Genomic DNA, 26046 nt, shown 5'->3' with positions numbered 1-26046 from the left:
TGTATCATGCATACTCGAGCTGTCAACCTAATCAAGCCCAAAAATTTGAATTCGGATAGATTTGGGCTAGAGAGAGAATTCGGATTGGATAGAACTGAGTCAATATATTAAATTTAAAGCCTGCTATCCAATTTTATGGATATCGGGCTAGATTGTGGACTCAGGTATCGAGCTCGAACTTCTAATTTAAAGTTTATGCCCAAATTTAGAATTCAAAATTTAATTTTTATTTTTTTATAGTTGTAAAAGTTGTTTCAAAAATTTTTTTTAGCTTATAATATTTTATAATAATAAAATAAAAATAATAGCTTAATAGATGGACAATGGTATAAGTATTAAATTTACTAATTAAGTTTTCTTATATGAAATGATATAGTGTTTTTTCAATGTTCATATATTAATAAATGTCTTTTTTATATATATATATATATAAATTATGTTACTAAATATCTTAAAGTTATGAAAAATAAATCCAATAAATAATGCAAAGTCATTGGATAATAAATATTGAATTAATAAATTTGGTAGATTTAGGATTACTTTTAGGTCATGTTTGGTATTCAAAATGATTATTTATAATAAAATAGGAATACTTATTTATAGGATTTAAAAAATAGAAAAATGGAATAGATATTCTTATTTATATGTTTTGTTATTATGTTGAATTACTTTAATTTTTAGTATTCACAAAGAGTTTTTTTTCTTCTCAAATATATCAAATTTGGTAAAAATGAATTAAAAATCAAATTTTAAAGTCATTTATGTATTTTTAGTTTAAAATAATTAATCTTGATTTGCATATATTTTAAGTATTGTAAAAATATTTATCAAGGAATAACAATTTTGAGCTTTTTAAAAAAAACAACTATTTTTTAAAGTAAAGGAATAAATATTCTTATGGACTACATATATTTAAAATTTAAAATTTATCAAACATAATAATAATTAATCCTGTAAAATAACTATTCTATTCCTATATATTCCGCATGCTAAAACATACTTTTAGTAAGTTATCTTATAACAAACAATAAATAAGTACAATTTAACATATAATAAATACTTAAAATATATTGAATAAACATATAAAAAAATTATAAAATTATTTAGATTAGATAGTCGAGTTGGGCTTCGGAGTGGCTCGATAGGTAGTCTACTAGATTTGGCTTCGAACCGGATCGATACTAAAAATTTAAAGCCTGAATCTAATCCATATAAAAATTAAAAGGACTATATCCATATCTATACAATAAGTCTCACAAATAGATCTATTTTTATAGCGTGCTTCTTTAAAGTGTAATTTATTTTTGTGTTTCTTTTCCATTCATTTTATCTTTTCTATGTCATCAATTTTATTTGGATCCTCTTTTTCTTGTAAAAAAGAAAAAAAAAGAAAAAAAAAAGAAAGATCTTCTTCAGCGAATCTCTTTTGGTGGTGTTAAGTCCCCCTGGGACTGAATTTAAATTTGATTTTCTTGAGCGGGTTCAAGTGGATTTTGAGCTTTCAAGCATTTTTACATCCTAAGTTTAAGATAGATAGCAGAGACATGGGACACCATGTGATGTGAAGCAGCTTGAATGCGACGGTGATCACCAGAGCCACAAGACTTTCCCATCTACTGCTTTCTTCCTTCTTTTTCTTTTTGTTTTTCAGACGTAAATTTACTCTTTTACAATTACCTTTATTAAAAGCCGGTTAGTGAAAATTCGGATTTTAGTTATCAATTCCACCTAAAAAAAAAAAAAAAAAAAAACAGTTTAGAATGTATTACGAACAAGCAATTTAAAAACTAAAGGGGGAAATAAAAATTAGAGGATAGTTTGCGGTGGTTTACTGTTTTCTACTTTAAAAATTAACAAGATTTTGTATCTTGTTGAATTAGTCGTTGGTAAACTGATAGTTTTTTATTTTCTCTAACTCTGATGTTATTTTTATGTAACAAAGAAAAGGAAAATAATAATAGTAGAACTACACATCAATATTATTATGTTTTATCGAAAAACGATTAAAAAATTATGTTTTTATCAAACTATCTTAAATAATAATTCCACTGAATGTAAAAGTAGTAGATGTATAATTTCTTTTCTTTGTAATTTTTTTTTTCTGACCATGTCTATATACACAGACATGCCTATAGCTAATAGACACTATAAGCATCTTATAATCTCTGTCCTGCCTCGGTTATGGCAGATTAAAAAGTTGTCTGGCATCCACAGAAAGGCAAAAAGAAAATATAATGACCAAAAAAAAAAAAAAGGCAAAAAGAAACTACAGAGAAATATATATATATATATATTTTTAAGAAATATATGAATAAAGTAATCATCAACCAAAACAAGATGATTAAAAAAAAAAAAAGAAAATAGTAAATTCTTATCTACCAAAACCAAAACGACGAATTTTCTTTGGTGTTTGAATTATTTTTTATTTTTTCCTTAATGCTCGTAATATTTATCTTAATTTTATTATTGGCTTTCGTAGTTTCTTTTCTTTTCCTTTTTTTTATTTATTTATTTATTATTATTTTTTTTAATAAATGATAGAAGGCTTTTCTTAGTTGCTCAAAGTAGGTGTGCTAGAATCGAGGATTTTTCAATCCGGCTGACTTAACTCACCTAATAAAATGCCCTATAGAGCTTTCTCATACTCTTCATCCAAAAAAGTCCTCCATTTCCATATTTGCTCTCAAATTCTTCCAAAGGATGAGCGACGAAATTGCCCACGATTTCTCTCCTTTCATCAAATTCTACAAAGATGGCCGAGTTGAGCGACTGAAAGGCAACGACATCGTTCCGCCATCTCTCGATCTGAAAACCGGCGTGGAATCCACAGACATAGTTGTCTCAGCCGAAACAGGCTTATCAGCAAGGCTCTACATCCCCAAAACCGCAATCAACACCTCCCAAAAGCTTCCCCTCCTCGTTTACTTCCACGGAGGAGGTTTCTGCATCGAAACCGCTTTCTCTCCTACTTACCACGATTACCTCAACTCCTTAGCTGCTTCAGCAAACATCGTCGTGGTCTCCGTGGATTACAGGAGAGCTCCGGAACACCCTCTTCCGATTGCTTACGACGACTCGTGGGCGGTTCTTAAATGGATATCTTCTCATTTCGAGCAGAAAGGTCCGTCGGAGTGGCTGAACTCCAACGCCGACTTAAAAAGGGTGTTCTTCGCCGGAGACAGCGCCGGAGCTAACATTGCTCACAACATGGCCATGCGTGTGGGATTGTCAGAGGAGGAGCTTAGGATTAAGCTTGTCGGGTCGGTTTTGGTGCATCCGTATTTCGGCGGGAAAGAACCAATAGGAGCTGAGGTTAAAATGGAAGCTGGATTTAAAGCGTGGACTGAATCTTTCTGGCGTTTGGCGTGCCCATCTACGACGGGGTTGGATGACCCGCTTATTAATCCGGCGGAGGATCCGAATCTCGAGAAGTTAGGGGGTGAGAAATTGTTGGTTTGTGTTGCGGAGAAAGATTTTCTGAGGGAGAGAGGTTGGTATTACAGTGAGTTGGTGAGGAAAAGAGGGTGGGGAGGTATTGTGGAGGTGTTGGAAGCGAAGGAAGAAAACCATGTCTTCCATTTGTTCAACCCCAGTTGTGAAAACGCCATTGCCATGCTCAAGAGAATTTCTTCTTTCATCTCTTAGCTATAAATAGTTTCCTCTATGTTGTGTAATTCAGAAAATAAAAAGCTTAATTTTAACTTGTAGTTTTTCATAAAGAAAATGTGTTTCTACTTTCTTAGTTTCTATACTTTTTTTTTTTAATTTTTATTTTTTACGCTCTTAGATGGAATCTTTCATGTCTATGCTGTGAGCAATGTGCAAAGCTTGATCAGTGTACCTTGAATAACCCACTTTTTATTATAAAATATATATATATATATTTTTCAATTCAAAATATAAAAATTTTCAATATATGTAGGGTATCTGATGTATATGGATAGATACCTTCTAATTAATTATATCATAAAAATTCAGGATTTGTAACATAGTCTTATTCAATATTTTAAATAAGAGAAAATTTTAGTGGTATATAACAATAAATTAATGAAATATAATCATATTAAAAGGGATGTTATTTTTCAGCTGTTGATCCAATGGAAATTTTGAGACCCAATGTACAAATGGGTATTTTTTCTCTCTCTGAGTATCAAAATACACGTGCACGAATCATAGTGACAAACGCGGGAATAATATTCGTAGCAGCCAGTCAAAGATGACACAAACTGAAGCTTCTCCTTAATTTCATGATTAGCCACGTAGGCACTAAAAGCAGTAAGCGACATAAAATATAATATATATTTATATATATATGTGTATTTTGCTGCGAATGTTTATACCGTAAAAAAGTATGAATACACATATAAAAAACTTATAAACAATACTATTTAAAATCCATTATCACAATATTATCTCTATAAATTTTTATACTATGAATATCTGTAATATATATGTATATATACATATAATTTTATGTTCATTGGAAAGTTGGATTTCATATAATTGGCTAAAATGCCGATAGAAAATTATATACAATGTTGTAAATAGTTTACAAAATGGAAATGGTAACGAATTAATTTTGAACAAGATGTGCCTAATATTGTTGGTCAGAATTTAACCATCATGTAAATAATAAGATGCTAAAAGTGAATCCCATACCCCTAAGCTTCAACAGATATAGGGATGGCAAAATAACCCCGTTTGCCACGTCTCCATGATGCCCTATCCTATATGCATATATTTTAATTAAAAATATTATTTTTTAAATTTTTTATGCATTTTTATTATATTTGTTTTCTTTTATTTGAAAAGTAAATAACAAATATTATTAAGTTTTAAAATATAATGCTCAAAACAATATATTTTTTAAAAAAAATTAAAATATTGAAAACTTGAATTAGGAAATGAGGCGAGGAATGGGGATCTCCGCTCCTGAATCGAGGAATCGCCGCCACACCCATCCACCAAACAGGGAATGGGATGAGGATAGAGATGCGGAATCCCCAAGGAGCAGAGAACGGGAAAGGCTGCTCCACCAGTCTTGTCTCGTTGCCATTCCTAAACAACTATGCATTTAGACCCAGTCAGCCGAAAAAAAGAGGGGCAGTCCTAGTGAAGGTTTGGTTAATTTCTTAATGATGATAATATTTGATTCATATAAATGATAAAAGAAAACAAAAAGGAAATCTTTTCGCTAGTGTTAAAAAAGTGAAAACTGCACTTTAATACCATGAAGTTTAGAATTTACTTGATTTTAGTCGTGAAGTTACAATTTTAGTGATTTTAGCTTTGAAGTTTTAAAATCATTACAAATTGACACTGTAAACACTTTTGTTAAAATTAATGATATGGCATCAGCATCTCATACTGATATTATAATTTATTTTTCAAAACTAAAAGAATATTTATAAAAAAAAATGAAAAAGATAAATTTATTATTTTTTCATTTCATATTTATGGTTTTTATTTGAAAAATTATAATCATTCCTTCTTTATATTTAAATTAAAATACTCACAACCATAATTATATGTGTTTGGATCTAAAACCAGACCAAAAATAAAATATAAAAATAGATTTGGAATTTTTGATCTAACAAAAATAATCTTATTAGAGCAAAAATTAAACACATTTTTTTATGCCCAAACCAAAAAAATTAGACCAAAATGCCAAAATAAAAATTACAACAAAAAAATTAAATTTTTTTATCTAAAATTAAAAATGAAAATAAAATTTGGCCTATTTTGTTTTTTTGTCTAAGAAAATTAATTTATGTTCACACCGTAATTTATTTTTCATAAATAAACAAACACTTTTTTAACAAATTTCAAAAATACATTTGTAATTTTTCCATTTTTATGAAGAAAAAAGGACCAAAATGTTCTTATATTTTCTTTTTTAAAACATTTTTCCATTTGACCAAATGAATTATAGATAGGGTTGTAAATAGACTCAAATGGTTTGAGATCGACTCAGAGCTCGCAAAAAATAGGAGCCAATCATCATGAACACAAAATGAAACTCAAAACATTTACAAGCCAATTTTGTATAACTCGTGAGTAGTTTATAAGTAGTTTGAATTTATATTTGTATACATATTTATATATTATATTATTAATTTAATCATGGAATTTACTAATAATTTAATAATAAAAAATCAATAAATTATATGTTTAACTTTTTAAGACTCTTATCTTAAAATGAATCAAACCGAATCAAGCTCGAGTTTATATATAAATGAGCCAAGTCAATCTTGAATATCAAATTTCAAAATTTGACAAACTTGAATCAAGCTTGATCACTCCAAAAATTATGCTAGCTAAGCTTGAGAATCGTAACACTCGGCTTAACTAGCCCATTCAAACTCCTAATTATAGACAAAATATCAATAGGGAAATAAATTGTGATCTATTTTTCTATTTTTGAACAAAAATTCCATTTGATCAAAAACTAAGCCATTCAAAAATGGAAAAATAAAAATTTGACCAAAAAATTAGACAAAAAAAAAATTATTAGACCAAAAATAAAAATTAAAAAATAAAGACAAATAATTAGACCAAAAAATATTTTTTGATTTTGATTTTTCATTTTTGCTCTAATTTTTATTTTAGTATTGTGGTCTACTTTTTTTATTTGGGCATTAAAAATATTTTCAATTTTGGCTAATAAAATTATTTTTAATTTAAATATAAAAAAGAAATGGATACAATTTTTAAATAAAAAATCATAAATATAAAATGCAAAAATGAATTATGATATCAACATGTTATTATGTTGATGTTAGCACTGTTTATTATAAAGTTACTATTACTTTAGAGTATCAATTTGTAAAAATTTTGAAACTTTATTATTAAAATCACTGAATTTAAAGCTGAAATCGTGTAAATTCTAAACTTCAACACACTAAAGTACAATTTTCTCTTTTAAAAAAAAAAACTATATTTCAATTTTTTTTTCAATATTTTGGAAATATAGCTTCATGTAAGTTGCCCTTTTTGTTTATTAAATTTTAAATTAAAAAAAAGTAATATGAGATTATCTTATTAGATTTACTTTTCATGATTTTACCTCATATTACTCAATAAATATTGGTCACCAAATTAATTATGAAAGGGATAATTGCAATTTATCATTCTCGATTTCTAAGATTTTGTAATTTAAACCTTTCAACTTTTAAAAATAATGATATGGTTATCAATTTTTAAATTTGTTATAGATTGGCCTAGTTTCCAGTTTTGCTAAATAAATTGGCAATTGCCTGGTCTATATAGCTATTTTATTCTCATTGAAACATTCTAATCACACTTAATCTCTTTTCTCCTAGTTTTTTTTGCAAGTTTTTAAGTGGTATTATTATTAATTTATTAGGCCAAATAGAAAATTGGACTAATCTATAACAAATTAAAAATATAAAAATCTAAATTGCTATTTTTAGTTGAAGGTTTAAATTGCAAAATCATATAATTTAAAGGTATAAAAATACAATTAATTTTTTACTAAATAATATAATAATATTTAATTAGTTTTCTGTTTATGTACTTACTAATTTAAATGTTCATTCATCTATATTTATATTATTTTCTTTTTACCAATAATATATTAATATATTACTGTATAATTTGATTTAAAAGAAAGAAAAAAAAAAAACTACTAAATTATTTGGCTTGGAAAATTTGGTAGTAACATTACTATTTTATAACCCAAATGCAAGAATAACCGAAAAGCCATTCTCCAACGTCAACTTAAGAAATAAGAAATTAGTCGTGTGGGACATTGAGACGGAAATAAATGGACGGTTTTATGGTTGCTTTGCTAATACATTCGTCAAAGAAGCGTACTATATTCCAGGTCAGAAACAAGATGGTATTCTTTTTCAGCACTTAGATCATATAATTCATATAATTGTGTATAAAACAACGAAAAAGACTGATACAACTATCAGTTAAAAAGACTGATACAACTATATCAATTATTTCAGAAAATTTGGAGAGATCATAAGAGTATTGAAGTCGAGAAGGGTGGAGGAGAATGATTTCGTCCGCATGTGTCATGTGTGAAGTCGTGTGAACTCAAGTTGTTTTTATTCTTAAATAGTAATAATAAGAACAGTAACAGGTTTAGTTTTTGCTTGGCCTTTGGAAGAAAAAGAGAGCTTCATTTGTTGGTTTGTTTTATATTTGTTTTTTCTTGAAATTTTGCTTCCTTTCATCACATGTCGTCCTGGGAATTTATTTATCTTCTTAAAGTATTTGGATACTGACGTTGGAACTTCCAAATATTCGTATCATATTCTGGCCTTCGTCATGGCTTTGCTCAAAGATGTCCCATACTCCAATAATAACCAAAAATATCTATATATATATATATTTGAAAAAAATAATAATAATAACAATAATAAATAAGATTTTTTCAAAAAGAAGAATAAAATTAAAAAAGAAAAATCAATAAAAGGAGACACCAACCACATGAAACAAAATATCCCAATATGGGAAGTCCACACAAAAAGCATTTTCCTTTGCTCTATTTTATAATCTATAGTATAAAACGAAGGCCTCCGTGTTCATTCTCTCTGTGTACTAAAACAAAAACCTTCTGATACTACTTTTTTCCATTCCAACTATGAGTGACGAACTAGCTCATGATCTCTCACCACTCATCAGAGTATACAAGGACGGCCGAGTAGACCGACTCATAGGCACCGAAATCGTTCCCCCATCTTTCGATCTCAAAACCGGCGTCCAATCCACAGACCTCATAATCTCCGTGGAAACAGGCTTATCCACAAGGCTTTACATTCCCAAAACCGCCATTAACACAACACAAAAACTTCCTCTCCTCATTTACTTTCACGGAGGCGGTTTCTGCATCGAAACCGCCTTCTCTCCCGTTTACCACAATTACCTAAACTCCATAGTCGGCGTAGCAAATATCGTGGCGGTTTCTGTTGATTACCGGAGAGCCCCAGAGCACCGTATTCCGGCCGCTTACGAGGACTCCTGGGAAGCTCTTAAATGGGTGGACTCTCATATCGAAGGAAAAGGCTCATCGGAGTGGCTCAACTCTCATGCAGACTTTGATAGAGTATTCCTCGCCGGAGACAGCGCCGGAGCTAACATTGCGAATAACGTCGCCATACGAATAGGCTTATCGGAGGAAACCTTAAGAATTAAGGTTAGAGGGATAGTTTTGGTGCATCCGTATTTCTGCGGCAAAGAACCGATCGGGGAAGAAGCGAATAAGCTTGAAATAAAAGCTTATGTGGATGATTTGTGGAGTTTGGCATCGCCATCATCAGCAGATGGATCCGATGACCCGCTCATAAATCCGGAAAAGGATCCGAGTCTGGGGAGATTAGGGTGTGGGAAAGTTCTCGTTTGTGTTGCAGAGAAAGATTTTCTCAAGGACAGAGGACTGTATTACGGAGAGCTGTTGAAGAAGACTGGGTGGGGAGGTGATGTAGAGCTAATGGAAACGAAAGGTGAAGAGCATGTCTTCCATTTGTTTAATTCTGATTGTGATGAAGCTATTGCCATGCTCAACAGAATTGTTTCTTTCATTAATTCGTCGGGCAAAGGATGATATTTGATCGACATAGTCGGATATCTAATTTGGTTTTCATAGAAAGTAATTATTAGACATCGGAAAAGTGAGAAAGATTAAAGGCAAAGTAATGAATTAAATTAATGGTGTGCAAGCTGTGTGGTGGGTTTTCCTTTTTGTGATGATAATCTTGTTTGTTTGTTTTGTCAGTTTGTGCCTTGAATTATTCACCTTTTTGTGGTTTTCTTGTTTAATTATAATTTCTTACCTAAAAATATCCTACGAAAAAAGAAATCTGCATTTTAAGTGGATTTAAAGAGATATTTGGCATTGGAAGGATAAGAAACGGTATTTAAAAAATAATAATGTTTATCGTAATGATGGTTGTCACCATTCCATGCAGTAACGGATCCTCTCTCTCTCTCTCTCTCTATATATATATATATATATAATTGTACTCGTATTTAAATATGCTGTCTTGATCATAATAGAATTCATTACCAACCCACCTATCTTTTCACTTAGAGCCTATTTGGTTTGACGAATTAAAGGACAGGATATCAAATAGTCCTATGACTAATGCTTGACGTAACATGAAAGATGTGGAAATCCCACCCATCCGAAATAATTCAAAAACATCTTAAAAGGGCATCCCATGGGGAGGCATGGGATGTAATTATATCCGGTTAATACTTGTGCATTTTGGTGTCACTCCTACTTTTCCATTTTTCTTTTCACTTTTCCTTCCCAAGAAAACTTCTATTTATTATTATTTTTTAAAATTTTTTAAAAAAATTCTGAATCTTATTTCATTAAAAAATGAATAATAATTATTTTTGTGTTCTTTTTTTTTTCCCCTTAAATAATTATAAAAAGTTCTTTTACCTTTATTTCTTCCACTTTCTTTCTTTCTTTTTATTATTATTATTATTTTTGCATCAGTTTTTAGTTTTAGGTTTTCCTTTTTTTTTCTTATCTTCTTTTTTATTTCTTTGCATCCTTATTTATTTTAATTTTAATTTTTTGCTCTAATTATTTTTTTTCCGTTTAGATTTGGATTTTTTCCATTTTCAATTTTTTCACGTTTTGTTTATTTTTTCGCTTGAATTATTCTTTTCCCAATAGCAGTATGACAATTATACTTAGGAAATTTTTTTGATGCCTAGTTTATAAAATTTTACTAATTAATATTTAATAATATAATAAGTTAATTCGATAAACATTTAAAAAATTATTAGCTAAAGACTTTATCTAATTTAAATCATTTTGTTTAATTAAAAAATCAGTATAATTATACGGTAAGATATTATTATAAAAAGAATAGTCTAGATCCGATTAAATCTAAACATAAAACTTGGATTAATTTTTATCATATCCTATTCTATCCTAATCTAATCCAAAATATAATCAAATCCTGTCCTACTTGCCAAACGGGCCACTAGTATCCAATTATATTTCAGTTAATAGTTATGTTTATGCATATTCTAGGTTTTTTTTTTTTTTTTTTTTAAAGACATATATATCTAAGACAATTTTTTTTCAGTATATTATATGTTTATTGAGGATTTCTTCTATAAACGTTTTTCATAATAAAATTTCATTTTAAAACAAGGAGCGCCTGGACTTATTAAATGTAAGTTTTTTCTTGCTTAAGGGCAAAAAAACAAAAAATAAAAATAAAAATAAAGGAAGAAAAGAAAGGGAAAGAAAACTACCTGGGTATAGATATATTTAACTGCTTATTTAAATTACATGTTTGATCACGTACTATACATATTTTTACTTTGAGATATATTTTATAATTTATTTTTTGGATCTATATTCTCTAAAATAAAATAAAAAATCTAATATACTCCATCAATATATGATTTTTTTTTTAAATTTTATTTTAACATTTTATGAGCTTTTACATATACATCTAATGAAAAAGACTCCTATCCAGAATTTTAACTTTATTAAAGTTCAAAAATTTAATTCTGGCCATTGAATTATGGTTTAGGTTAACTTTTAGTTTTAAACACTCACCTGCTCATCCCACTTCACTCTTACGCTCTTCGACCTCCTAATTCGCTTTTCTCTTCTTTTTTTTTTTCTCCATTTCACAAATTAAAAATAGTCCTATATTCTCAAATACGGTCCTTCTCAAGTAAAATAAATATTCTAAATCCTTCTTTTTTTTAGACTTATAATTTACAAGAATTTGCCTCTCAAACCCAAACTCAAAATCAATTGACACATGAAACTTATTGATATAGGAAGAGATTTAGACTTTTTCAGTAAAGAGAGATTGAGCAATGGGTATACCCATCTCTAAAGGGGTTTCCATGGTCAAAAAGAGGAATCGACATTTCCTTTCCTCCCCCCCCCCCCCCCCCCCCCCCCCCCAAAAAAAAAAAAAAAAAAAAGAAGAAAACACACACTTATCGTAGACAAAATAAAAGTTAAAAAAAAAAAAAAAAGTGGTTAAGATCAATTCATACATTAGTGTGCTTTTCCAATTAAGGGACGATGAGACGAGTTGTTTGCTTGGTGTAGCGAACCCATGATTGGGAGGAATAAAATGGTTTCTCAAATTAACTTGGATTGTGTTTCCAGCCATGATCTTGGAGTTTCAAATCAGGTAAAACTACATATGTGCAATGCAAGGGAGATAAAGAATGAATTTTTTTTTTTTTTTCCTTTCTTTTGGATTCCATCCAGGACACTGACTATGGAGTTTTAACGGCAGAAAGGCTAAGGAAGCCATTGTGTTGGTTTCACCTTTTACTTGAGAGGAAGATAAGCGGTGGAGAAAGGGAAATAAAAATCATGTGCCATTTATAATAAATTGAAAAATTAAAGGTTAAATTACAATTTTTAAAATATGAGGATTTAAATTATAAATCATATAAATTAAAGATATTAAAATGCAATTAATTCTTGGCTTAAATGAGATGATAAAATTTAATTAGTTTATTTATTAATTTTAGGATTTGTTTCATTTATCTATATTTATTTTATATTATTTTTTTCACCAATAATATATTGACATATTATTATACAATTTAATTAAAAAAACTATTAAATTTTTTCTTTTTTTTAATCATACTGCTAAAAATTATTTGCTTTCCAAATTTTGGTAAAATAAGTTTGGTAGTCTAACATTACTCTTTTTGTAACCCAAATGCAAGAATAACCGAAAAGGCAGTCTTCTACATCAACTTAAGAAATAAGAAATTAGACGTGTGGGATATTTTTTTGGTAATGAGATGTGCGGGACATTGAGACTGAAAGAAATGAACAAATGAAATTAAATGGACGTGTTTTGGTTGCTTTGCTAATACATTCGTCAAAGGAACGTACTATATTCCTGGTCGGAAACAAGATGGTGTTTTTTTTTTTTTTTTTTTTTTTTTTTTTTTTTTGGTCTCCTTTGGCTTGTAAATAAGATTATCACAAAAAAGGGAAATGGCCACTAAAACGGCTCGGTAAAATTTTGATGTGTATATATATTTCATGTTTTTGTTCTTAGTCTCTCTCTCTCTCTCTCTCTCTCTCTCTCTCTGTGTCTCTCTCTCTCTGTATATATATATATATATGGAAAGTAAGAGTCTTAATTTCACATGGATCTTATAAATATTATACTAATGCCCTTTTATCATAATTGTTAAATTCGTTTGTACTTATCTATTATGTAAAAAAGATTGATTTGATAGATTTTAGAATTATATTATTAGAGTGATTTGAGAAGGAATTCACGTTAAAATTTCTTCTTCTCTTTTTTATTACAAAAAGGGAGAAAATATCCAAATTTTCTCAACATGGGAATGTACTTTTTACCTATATTACCGGGATGTGATGTTCATTGTAAATTATACGGCCACATGCATCCAGACCTTATTAAATTTCAGATATCATGACTTATGTCATAATTACATATATATATATATATATACACATGGAAAACAACGAAAAAGAGTGATACTAACTGTTAATTATTTCTGAAATTTGGAGAGATCTGAAGTTGAGAAGTCTTCGAGCTGTGTTTACTATTTTATAAACTAAACTAAGCCTCTCATCCAGTTGCTTTGTAACAAAATATATTCAGTTAACATGTACATGTCAGCAATTTAATTAGATCTAAATCAATTAGTTAGTTAGAATATTGATATGTTTTATAAGCTGTGTACTGCTCTGTGAGCTAAACGTGTTTGCTGTAATTGATTTTTCTTGAATAGAAAAAAAAAATCTCTATCTCTCTCTTAATTCTCTCTCTAAACTTTTCTCTCTTCCGCATTATCATTTTCTTACAAGAAGGGCGGAGGAGAATGATTTCGTCCGCATGTGCAATGCGGCAAGTCGTGTGCGTTTAATTTGCTAAAATAGTTATAACAATGACAATAACAGGTTCAGTTTTAGGCTGGTCTTTGGAAGAAAAGCAGAGCTTCATTCATTGGTTTGTTTATTATTATTTCTTTCATTGGTCCTTGGAATTTATTTAACCTCTTAAAAGTATTTGGATCTCGATGTTAGAACTTTCAAATATCCATATCATATTCCAGCTTTCGTCACGGCTTTGGTCAAGATGTCCCATACGCCAATATAAAAAAAATTCAATCCATCAAGTCAAGTCTCATCCAATTAAGACTATTCAAATAGTTACCAAAAATAAAATAATAACAATAATAAATAAGATTTTTTCAACAAGAAGAAGAAGAAAAAAAAAAAAAAAAAAAGGAAAAATCAGTAAAAGGAGATACCAACCACATGAAACAAGTATCCAAATGCAGGAAGTCCAAACAAAAAGCATTCTCCTTTGATCTGTATTCCGTATAAAACGAAGGCCTCTTTGTAATAAAACAAAACCTTCTGACACTTCGTTTTTTTCCATTCCAACCATGAGTGACATGTTGAATTAAATTAATATTTGTGGATTTGGCATAATCAATTACTCACTTACAGGGTTTATCTATGCCATTAATGGGATTGGTTTATTTTATTATTTTATAGTAGGGCCCTTGGTCACACACTCTCTATAAGACTCCAGTTGGCCCATTGTACTGGAGGACCAACTCTCTTTATAAGCCCATTGACTTATCCATATTTTTCCTAGTATAATTATATTATCAAATTATTATTATTTTATGTGTGTCAAAATTAATGGATAAATCTGACTTGCAGAGACTATTTAAAGGATCTAGGACAAGCAAACATGGATATATACCATATAGTATTTGGAAATTAGGGTTTTCAGAGATCTGAGAGTGGTTTGAGAGGGTCACGCGACCCGCTATTCTTACCCGGCCATATCTCACCGTTCCGGCCACTGTTTCTGACGATACCGGCGACGTTAGTTTCGTCTTCCCTTGGGCAACGTTTTCCACAAATAAATTTGATTCAAAATCAACCCAAAATAAACATCCAATCAAGGTTTATATTCGACCAAAACACAAACAAACACCCATGGAAACACAAGAAATTCCAGCAAATTTTAGGCAAAATTGGTGCCGTTTGTTTCGTGTATTCTTGAGAAACTTTTTCCCCAAATCAATTTGGTCCAAAACCCAAAAAATTAGCATGTGAAATTCAATGGCCGAAAACCCAGTTTTTATTTTTATTTTTATTTTTATTATTATTAATTTTTTTTTTTTTTAGAACAAACAAAAATCGACCATGAGTATATATATATATATACACGTAAATATGTTTAATAGAATACATAATCTTGAATCTCAAAATTTACATATGTACACAATTCAAGAAAAGAAAAGAAAAGAAAAAATTAATGTAAAGCAACGTGTATATATATATATCTAGAACACTGATAATAATGGCCAAAACACATATCAATATTCACATGCTAACTGTGATAAACTACAAAGAAATTTACTATGCATATTAACCACTGCTCTGATACCAATTGTTAGAAAATTTTATGGATCTAAATATACATAATAAATTTCATAAATCATAAATTACTAACCTCCAAACGCAGCCATTGATAAATTAGATCTTTAATTCTGCAAAATAGAAAACAATGTAAAGTAGTGCCTTTGGACTAGAACCGGGTCACCCGTGACCCGGTTGGGTGAAGAAGAAGAGAGAAACGACATGTCGTTTTGGTGAATACTGACGTCATCTACTGACGTCAGCACGACACGTCGTTTGCTGAAGTCAGCAGGCCCCAAAAAAAAAAAAAACTTATTTTTATTGATTCATTTGTTGTTTATTTATTAATTAATTTAGTGATTCAATTGTTCAATTTATTTATTTATTGTTTATTTATTTGTTTAATTATCACATTCCAATTTTATTAAATTAAATTAAATATTTGGGGTTGGAAAATTGGATTGTGTGAGCTTACCCAAAGAGGCTTTGTGCCTAGTTGGTATAGTAGTGTGGGATTTTAGGTATTCACCTGTCGTGAGACTTATTTTATCTGCATTATGTGTACCAATGTAATGTATATTGGCATAGTGGATGGGATGTTTTATATTTGCCTATTTCATGAAATTGCCAATATGTTATTTTTCTCCCACTTATTAACCAGGATCTATACGGGTAATTAAGCTACCCTGTCGGTAGTTCTAGTTGCTTTGTATGACGCCTGGAATGGCAGTGGAAGTTAATTAAATACCATGTATTGCAGGTTCTGAGTTGCCCTGTCGGTGATTCAGTTCAATGCTTTTGATTGTGGTTATTTGGTTGACTATCCCTGGCCCGCGTAAGGGTATCTTTAGTGCTACAAAGATCCTAAGCGATATTTATGTTTGTATTTTTGTGTTGAGGGGCTGGAAAATAGTAATTGAATTGTCTTAAATTTTTGAATGCCTTGTTGTTTACTATTTTTACAGCTAGTAGCACCCCAAACCTTCTGCCCATGACTGCCATGATGAAATTGGATGGGACAAATTATCAGAAATGAAAGAAAATCTTATTTATGAATTTGACCTTCATGAAATTGGATTTGGCTTTGGAGATAGATCCACCAGAAATACTGATTGATGAGAGTACTGCAACAGCTAAGAAACTTTATGAGGATTGGAAGCACACTAATAAGTGCTGTATGATGATGATGGAGAATTACATGGATGAGGCCATATATGCTAGTATTCCTAAAGTGGATACTACAAAGGGACTTCTTGAGGAGATAGGAAAGAAGTTTATCAAGTTTGATATGAATGAGAAGCATCATTATTTGGACCTATTGAATAATACCAAGTATGATGGTATTAAAGGAGTAAGGGACTATATTATGCTACTTTCTTCCTATTATAATAAGCTGAAGGATCTTAAGATGGACATTGGAGAGGAGTTCTTGACCTATTCTATAATGAGGAGTCTTCCATCACAGTTTGATAATATAAGGTCGAGTTTGAATAGTAAGAAAGAAGGTTGTAGTTTGGAGGAATTGACTACTATCCTTGTCAAGGAAGAGGATGATATTAAATTAAGTAAGTCTAGGTCTGTTGCTATGGTTTCACATCAGGTAGATAAGTCCAAGAAGTTTTTCCAAAAGAAGGGACAAGGATTCAAGCCAGGACAAGGTTTCAAGCCTTGGCAGGGTTTTAACCCCAATAGGAAGAAGTTTTCTGGTATGAAGCCTAAAGGGCCGAGGGATGGTGGTTTTCAGATTAGAGAAAGGAAAGAGTACTTCAATGGAAGGTGTGGATACTGCAATAAAGTTGGACACAAGAAGATAGACTGTTGGACCTTAAAGGGAAAGCAAGAGAAGAAAGGTAATATTTTAATGATTGAGACCAATATTATCGATGTGCCTATGAATTCTTGGTGGTTAGATACTGGAGCGACAATTCATGTTACTAATTCATTGCAAGGGATGATAAGCCGAAGGGGCCCAACCAATCTTAAGCAGCATGTTTATATGGGAGATAGCTCAAGAGTGAAGGTGGACATTGTGGGAACAATCAAGTTGAAGCTTGCCAATGGATATGTTTTGGAGTTGCAAGAAGTTTCTTATGTACCTTCAATAAGAAGAAACTTGTTATCTATTTCTGTTTTGGATAGTCAAGGTTATAGTTTTTTGTTTGGAAATAACAAAGTTGAATTATTTAAGGATGGTAAAGTTGTTGGTTTTGGAACTTTATGTGGCAATTTATATAAGCTTCATTTATTTAATAATGGTCTCAATTTCTCTATTAATTCTATTGTTGCTTCTAAACGCCCAAGAGTTAATGACAATTCCTCAATGTTAATTCCTCAATGTTATGGCATAAACGTTTAGGACATATTTCTAGGCATAGAATGGAAAGGTTAGTGAATGATGGGATACTTCCTAATCTTGATTTCTCTGATCTGTTGACTTGTGTTGAATGTGTAAAAGGGAAGTTAATTGCCAAGGTAAGAAAGGATAAGTTAGCTAGGTGTGGAGATGTTTTGGAGTTAATCCACACTGACATATGTGGACCTTTTACACCAACTGCTTTGGGTGGTTATAGATATTTTATTACCTTCATTGACGATTACTCTCGTTATGGACATGTTGAGCTTATTCGTGAGAAGTCAGATTTTTTAGTTGCCTTTAAAGAGTTTAAGGTAAAGATGGAGCTTCAAAAGAATAAGAAAATAAAAGCTGTAAGGTCTGATAGAGGTGGTGAGTTTTATGGTAGATATGATGAGACTGGCAGGAACCCAGGGCCTTTTGCTATTTATTTGCGTGAGTGTGGCATTGATGCGCAATATACGATACCTGGTACACCTCAGCAAAATGGTATAGCTGAAAGAAGGAATAGAACTTTGTTGGATATGGTGCGGTCTATGTTGGCAAATTCTAGGTTGCCAGATTATTTTTGGGGAGAGGCTTTAAGGACGGCGGCTTATATTTTGAATCAAGTTCCAAGTAAGTCCGTTCCTAAGACACCTTTTGAGTTGTGGTCAGGAAGAAAGCCTAATTTGCACCATTTTCGAATATGGGGTTACAAAGCTGAAGTAAGGATTTATAATCCCCAAATTAAGAAGTTGGATCCTAAAACCATTAGTGGATATTTTGTTGGCTATTGTATAGGATCTAGGGGTTCAAGATTCTTTTGTCCTTCTCACACCACTAGGATCGTGGAATCAGATAGGGCCATTTATTTTGAAGATGATTTTGGGTTTGGTGATAGTAATGGTCCAAAGGAATCTCAATTTAGAGAAGAAAGTGTTTTCATTCCCAGTATAGTTGTTCCTGATAGAGATATTGTTGATCCAGTAGTTGATGAACCAGTAGTTGGTCAGAATGAACTCATTGTTGAAGAGCAGGATATTCCAGCTATTGCAGATGCTGATGTACCCTTGAGGAGGTCACAAAGGACTAGGAGATCAGCTATTCCTGATGACTATGAGGTTTACTTGCAGGAGCATGAGTTTGACATAAGTGATGATTCAGATCCAGTCACTTATGAGGAAGCCATAAGCAGTTCAAATTCAAATTTTTGGTTGGATGCAATGGAAGATGAAATGAAATCCATGGCATCAAATGGAGTTTGGGATTTGGTTGAGTTACCAGAGGGTATCAAGCCTATTGGGTGCAAATGGGTCTTTAAGACTAAAAAGGACTCCAATGGTCAAGTGGAGAGGTATAAGGCTAGACTTGTAGCTAAAGGGTTTAGCCAGAAGGAAGGAATTGATTATACAGAGACTTTCTCTCCTGTATCCACAAAGGATTCTTTTAGAATCATTATGGCGATTGTGGCGCATTATAATCTGGAGTTGCATCAGATGGATGTCAGAACTGCTTTTCTGAATGGTGATTTATATGAGGATGTATATATGGTTCAACCATTTGGTCAACAAACAGGGAATGGTAATTTGGTTTGTAAGCTTAAGAAATCTATTTATGGTCTTAAGCAAGCTTCAAGACAATGGTATCTTAAGTTTGATGAGGTTGTCACCCAAAATGGCTTTAAGGAGAATGTTGTTGATAGATGCATATATATGAAGCTCAATGGGAGCAGTTTTATATTTCTGGTGTTGTATGTTGATGACATACTTTTGGCTACTAATGACACCGACCTATTAGCTGAGACAAAACAAATGTTATGCAACCATTTTGATATGAAAGATCTTGGTGAGGCTTCTTTTGTTTTGGGCATCAAGATTGTTCGAGATAGGATTAATTATGTAGTTCAATTGTCTCAGAGAGCTTATATTGATAGAATCCTTAAGAGATTTGATATGCATAATTGTTCTCCTAGAAGTGTACCGGTTACGAAAGGTGAAAAGTTTTCTAAAGATCAGTGTCCCAAGAATGATAGAAAAAGGATGGCAATGAAGAATGTTCGCTATTCTTCAGCAGTAGGTAGTTTGATGTATGCTCAAGTATGTACACGGCCTGATATAGCTTTTGCTGTGGGTGTGCTTGGTAGATTTATGAGCAATCCTGGTCCTATTCATTACCAAGCAGTTAAGAAGGTCTTTAGGTATCTTCAGGGTACTAAAGATCATATGTTGACATATCGTCGCACCAACTCTCTTAAAGTAGTGGGTTATAGTGATGCAGACTATAAAGGTTGTGTGGATGATAAGAAATCTACCACTGGTTATATATTTATCATGGCAGGAGGTGCTGTGTCTTGGCGGAGTGCTAAGCAGTCAGTGACAGCATCCTCGACTATGGAGGCAGAATATGTGGCGTGTTATGAGGCTACCCGTCATGCAGTTTGGCTACGGAATTTTATCCGTGATTTAGGAGTAGTTGACTCCATTGAGAGGCCTATTATGATGTATTGTGATAATACTGTAGTGGTGTCTTTCTCCAATAATTTAAAAGGTACTCCTAGTGCGAAGTACATTGATGTGAAATATTTTGTGGTAAAGAAGAAAGTTGAAGAGGGCCTCATTACTGTTGTTTACACGCCAACGTATAGTATGGTGGCAGATCCACTGACCAAGGCTTTACCGGTAGGCATATTTGAGGAGCATGTGTTCCGTATGGGATTGTTAGGCAGTTGAGACTGCTGTGGGTCAGTGGGAGTTTGTTATGTTTTCTGTAGTAATATCCATGTTGAGTATTATTTATTTCTTTGAATATTTTAATACATTGATGTATGTGGATCATTATTTATTTATGAGATGATTTATTACACATATTATTGCTCCTATATTTACAGGCCTGTTGAGACTATTAGTCTATGTATATGTGTATGTTGATCCACAGGTGTCATGGTGAATCCCTACTACCTAGTTTGGGTATATTGTTGTATCCTGTCGATACGCAATGTGCTTGAATGAAATGGTTTTGTGTGTTGGGGGATTGCACATGGTTAGGTAAATCTCTACTACCTAGACTGAGTTTATGGCATGCAAAGTGCTCAGTTGAAATGGTATAATATTTTGGGAGATTTACTGAGAGAATCTCTACTGCCTAGTCTAGTATATTGTTGTGCCCTGTCGGTATACTATATATTTGGATGAAATGACATTATGGTTCGAGAGATTCTATAGTAAGTGAGTTTGGATTTTACATGATGATGATTATGCAGTCCAAGTGGGAGAATGTTGAATTAAATTAATATTTGTGGATTTGGCATAATCAATTACTCACTTACAGGGCCTATTTATGCCATTAATGGGACTGGCTTATTTTATTATTTTGTAGTAGGGCCCTTGGTCACACACTCTCTATAAGACTCCAGTTAGCCCATTGGACTGGAGGACCAACTCTCTTTATAAGTCCATTGACTTATCCATATTTTTCCTAGTATAATTATATTATCAAATTATTATTATTTTATGTGTGTCAAAATTAATGGATAAGTCTGACTTGCAGAGACTATTTAAAGGGTCTAGGGCAAGCAAACATGGATATATACCATATAGTATTTGGAAATTAGGGTTTTCAGAGATCTGAGAGTGGTTTGAGAGTAGTGTGTCCATAGGCACTACTTTACATTGTTTTCTATTTTGCAGGATTAAAGATCTATTTATCAATGGCTGCGTTTGGAGGTTAGTAATTTATGATTTATGGAATTTATTATGTATATTTAGATCCATAAAATTTTCTAACATGACAAACTAGCTTATGATCTCTTCACCTTTCATTAGAGTATACAAAGACGGCCGAGTAGACCGACTCGTCGAAAATATTGTTCCCCCATCTTTCAATCTCAAACCGGCGTCCAATCCATAGACCTCATAATCTCCTCCGAAACAGGCTTATCAACAAGGCTTTACATCCCCAAAACCGCCATTAACACCACACAAAAGCTTCCTCTTCTCGTTTACTTTCACGGAGGCGGTTTCTGCATTGAAACCACCTTCTCTACCACTTTCCACAATTACCTAAACTCCTTGGTCAGCTTAGCAAAAATCGTGGCGGTCTCAGTTTAATACCGAAGAGCGCCGGAACATCCTATTCCGGCTGCTTACAACGACTCCTGGGAAGCTCTTAAATGGGTGGACTCTCATGTGGAAGGAGAAGGCTCCTCAGAGTGGCTGAACTCTCATGCTGATTTTGACAGAGTATTATTCGCCGGAGACAGCGCCGGAGCTAACATTTCCAATAACCTCGCCATACGATTAGGCTTATCCGAGGAAACCCTAAAAATTAAGCTTAGAGGGATCGTTTTGGTGCATCCGTATTTCTGCGGCAAGGAACTGGTGGGGGAAGAAGCAAATAAGCTTGAAATTAAAGCTTATGCAAATGGTTTCTGGAGTTTGGCATCGCCATCATCAGTAGGTGGATCAGATGACCGGCTTATAAATCCGGAAAAGGATCCGAATCTGGGGAGGTTAGGGTGTGGGAGAGTTCTCATTTGTGTTGCAGAGAAAGATTTTTTCAAGGACAGAGGATTTTATTACTATGAGCTGTTGAAGAAGACTGCGTGGGGAGGTGATGTAGAGATAATGGAAGCCAAAGGTGAAGACCATGTCTTCCATTTGATTAATTCTGATTGTGATGAAGCTATCACCATGCTCAACAAGATTGTTTCTTTCATTAATTCATCGGAAGGATGAGATTTGATCGACATGGTCGGACATCCAATTTCGTTTTCACATAAAGGAATCATCACGACGTCGGAAAAGTGAGAAAGATTAAAGGCAGATTAATTAATTAAATTAATTTTGTGCTAGATGTGGTGGGTTTTCCGTTTTGTGATGATAATGTTGTTTGTTGTTTTATCAGTTTGTGCCTTGAATTATTCTCCTTTCCTAGCTGTGGTTTTCTTGTTTAATTATAATTTCTTACTGAAAATATAGTAGGGAAAAAAGGATGTACGTTTTAAGTGGATTTAATGAAATATTTGATATTGGAAGGATAAAAGTTGGGGTGCTCTTAAGCCGAGTTGGCAAGCGCCATAGTTCTTTATCTACGTCGGTCGAAGTCCAGGTTTGAACTAGGCAGAGCGGCGATAGAGCGAACTATTCAAAAAAATAAAAAATAAAAAAATCACAGTGGTATTTGAATATTTCCTCTTAATCAGAGTTCAAGTGTTTATTATTCACGTAATGCTTAATGTAACATTTTCATGGGATATGGAAATCCCACCCAGCAGCCCAAATAATTCAGAAAACAGCTTAAAAGGTATCCCATGGGGAGCCGTGGGACAGAACTGTATCCGGTCAAGACTCGTGCATTTTAATATCACTCCTGCTTTTCCATTTCTCTTTTGACTTTTCTTACCCATGACACCTTTTTTTTTTTTTTTTTTCTCTCTAATTTTTTCAACAAAGCTCTCAATCTTATTTCATTAAAAAATCAATAATAATTATTTTTGCGTTCTTTTTCTTTCCTTGAAAAATAATAATAATAATAATAATGATAAGAAGCTCTTTTACTTTTATTTTTTTCTTTTTTTATCAGTTTTTAGTTTTAGGTTTTCTTTCTTCTTTTTTTTTTCTTTTTTTTTGTATATTCTTTTTTTATTTCTTTATTTTATTATTTGTTTTTATCTTTATTTTTCCCTCTAATTATTATTTTTTTCACTTTAGATTTGGTTTTTTTTTTCCCCCATTTCAATTTTTTTCACCTTTTGATTATTTTTGTTTCTTCCTCCCCCTTTCATTAAACGCTTGAATTTTCTTTTTCCAATAGCAATATAAAAATTATGTATGAGAAATTTTTTTATGCCTAGTACATACAATTTTAATAATTAATATTTAATATTATAATAAGTCAATTAGAAAAAACATTTAAAAAATTATTAGATAAGGATATAATCCAATTCTGACCTACTTACCAAACGAGCCACTAGTATCCAATTATATTTCAGTTTATGTTTATGTTTTTGCATATTTTAACTTTAATTTTTTTTTTTGGAATGTAAAATACAATTTTTTTTTTACTATATTATATCTTTATTGAGGATCTATTCTTTAAACTTTTTTCCATAAGGGATATACGCACCATTACATCATAAATCATATATACTTTGGTACGTTACACTCTACACTTTTTTTTTATTGTTATTTTGCACCTTGAATTTCACTTTTCTTTGCACCATTGCATCTTTCTTTCTTTTTTTTATTTAACTTTATAATAGACTTGTCACATGTCTAACACAAAATGAAAATGTAAAGTGCAATTTTATACAGTTTAGGATGTAAAATGCAAAAAATTTTAAATAAAAAATGAATTAAAATACAAGAAAAATGTGTTAAATAATACTATTATATTTTTAAGAAGTTCGTAAAAAATTAATTTAATTTTTTAAAACAAAAATGAAAATCTTTACATAAGTAGATATCCTAAGAAAATAAATAAATAAAGATCAATAAAAGAACTTGAACATGCATTAAAAAATTAGAACAGTCAAATTTTATATAAAAATATATATATATATATATATATTAGAAAATCTTATAAGTATTTTTTCCTAAATAATAAATATAAATATAAAAACTACACGTGAAAAATAAAAATAAAATATTTTGTAATAACAATTTTTCAATATTAGATTTTATGATAGCTTATTTTTTTTATGGGCCTTTATGTTTTTTTTTTTATTAACAATCTTTCTAATATATACAAATTATTATTTAAATTTTATACAAATAAAATATATATTAATTAAAATTTTTTATTTAATAATTTTGCATTTTACACAATAAACGATATAGAATTGCACTTTGTACTTTTATTTTTTTCACTTTACATGTCAGCCATGTGACAAATATGTTAAAAAGTTAATAGAAAAAGGGAAGAAGGGTGCAACGGTGCAAGGGAAGTTCAATGTGTAAAATGTTAGAAAAAGGTTTAGGTTTCAAAGTATCATAGCACGTATAATTTAGGGGAATTTGGCCCTTTACCCTCCTTGGCAAGGCGTTAACGAAATATACCCCTCTTCTTTCATTTGTTTTTTTTTAACCCTTTAATATCAATTATAACCTTAAAATAATTTTAAAAGACATATATATCTTTTTACATTAATTTCCAATTTATTTTCACAAAAAACTTTTTCTTCACCCCATCCCACATCATATCCCACACCATGAAAAACCCTTTAACTTTTCAACTAAAAAACAAAAATCTATTTTTTTTTTCTATTTTTTAATCCACTTATAAGCATCATCAGTTAATTTTTTTTTTTTTTTTGTTTATTGCCATGTGTGATGTATATATTGTGTGGATTTCATATTTACATCAAATACTTGGAATTTTAAGAATAACATTCTTTGAGTACAATGTGATATGTTTAGGAATGTGAATCACTTTATTGATGTTTAAAACCGGTTAAAAATTTGAAATTTATGTTAGATTAAGGTTTTTATATGGAAGTTATTAAAATCTAAGTTTTAGGATAAATTGACACTGGGTAACAATAGGAAATGAAGAGACAAAAAAAATGGGACCGGTTTGGCCTGAAACGGTGGTCGGAGGTGGGAGAAAATTCCGGGTCGGAATTCGGGTACCAGACCAGGTTCGGACGGGTTCGGGCCGACCTGCTGGAGGTTGAAGGAGAAGCGAACGACATGTCGTCTGTTACTAACGACATGTTGTTTGGTCGGCCAGCCCATACGACACGTCGTCCTAGTAAGACGACATGTCGTTAATTATAAATGACATGTCGTTTTTGTGCGTGTGTAATGGACCACTTGCCGTTTTGCTAACGTAATCGATGATGTCAACCCTTTTTTTTTTTTTTTTAATAAAGAGTTTTGGGGTTCAAAAGGAGAAAAAAATATGGAGTTGATTAAGGTTTATAGTTTGGCACAAGCTTAAAAATTAAAACTGATATAAATTAATTTTGGAAGTGATAAAAAATGTGGAATTGGTTGGATAAATAAATGTGTTTGATCAAATTTTATGTTATTTTAAGTTGTTTATACGTAGTTATATATATATATATATATATACATATATATACACTTTAAATGTAGATGAAAATGAGCAGCATTGGCAATTTAAATTGAAATGGTTATTTTGTATTGTTTAGAATTATATAAATTATGTATTTGTAATTTAGGATTATGGTTATTTATATATGCATACATAGTTGACTATGTGGCTAAAGGTACTTAAAAATTTATTAATGTTGTTAAGTTACATTTATAGGTTGTATTTTCTAATGGCACCAAAAAGGAATTTG

The 26046-nt window shown here is 31.2% G+C and overlaps 3 protein-coding genes across 3 annotated transcripts; all 3 read left to right on the top strand.

The window, feature by feature from the left end:
- The first annotated feature begins 2634 nt into the window (after positions 1-2634).
- On the top strand, positions 2635-3738 carry LOC107411229 (probable carboxylesterase 12). Its single transcript, XM_016018775.4, has one exon. The coding sequence runs from the start codon at positions 2701-2703 to the stop codon at positions 3643-3645; it is 945 nt and encodes a 314-aa protein (XP_015874261.3). The 5' UTR covers positions 2635-2700; the 3' UTR covers positions 3646-3738.
- Positions 3739-8479: 4741 nt separating this feature from the next.
- On the top strand, positions 8480-9792 carry LOC107411211 (probable carboxylesterase 12). Its single transcript, XM_016018756.4, has one exon. It carries the CDS (start codon positions 8618-8620, stop codon positions 9575-9577), a length of 960 nt encoding a protein of 319 aa, XP_015874242.3. The 5' UTR covers positions 8480-8617; the 3' UTR covers positions 9578-9792.
- Positions 9793-21531: 11739 nt separating this feature from the next.
- On the top strand, positions 21532-22781 carry LOC107411189 (probable carboxylesterase 12). The gene is given in 2 exon segments (XM_025070474.3): positions 21532-21621; positions 21624-22781. Coding segments are annotated over 2 exon segments (933 nt in total). The 5' UTR covers positions 21532-21539; the 3' UTR covers positions 22475-22781.
- The last annotated feature ends 3265 nt before the right edge of the window (positions 22782-26046 follow it).

Source organism: Ziziphus jujuba, chromosome 9 (genome assembly GCF_031755915.1).
Source record: "Ziziphus jujuba cultivar Dongzao chromosome 9, ASM3175591v1".
NCBI lineage: Eukaryota > Viridiplantae > Streptophyta > Magnoliopsida > Rosales > Rhamnaceae > Ziziphus > Ziziphus jujuba.
The sequence above is the reverse complement of the archived record's forward strand: the minus strand, read 5'-3'. Positions and strand labels throughout refer to the sequence as shown.

Excerpts from the sequence above, each read along its gene's own strand:
- LOC107411211 (XM_016018756.4), top strand. The coding sequence starts at position 8,618 with ATGAGTGACGAACTAGCTCATGATCTCTCACCACTCATCAGAGTATAC.
- LOC107411229 (XM_016018775.4), top strand. The coding sequence starts at position 2,701 with ATGAGCGACGAAATTGCCCACGATTTCTCTCCTTTCATCAAATTCTAC.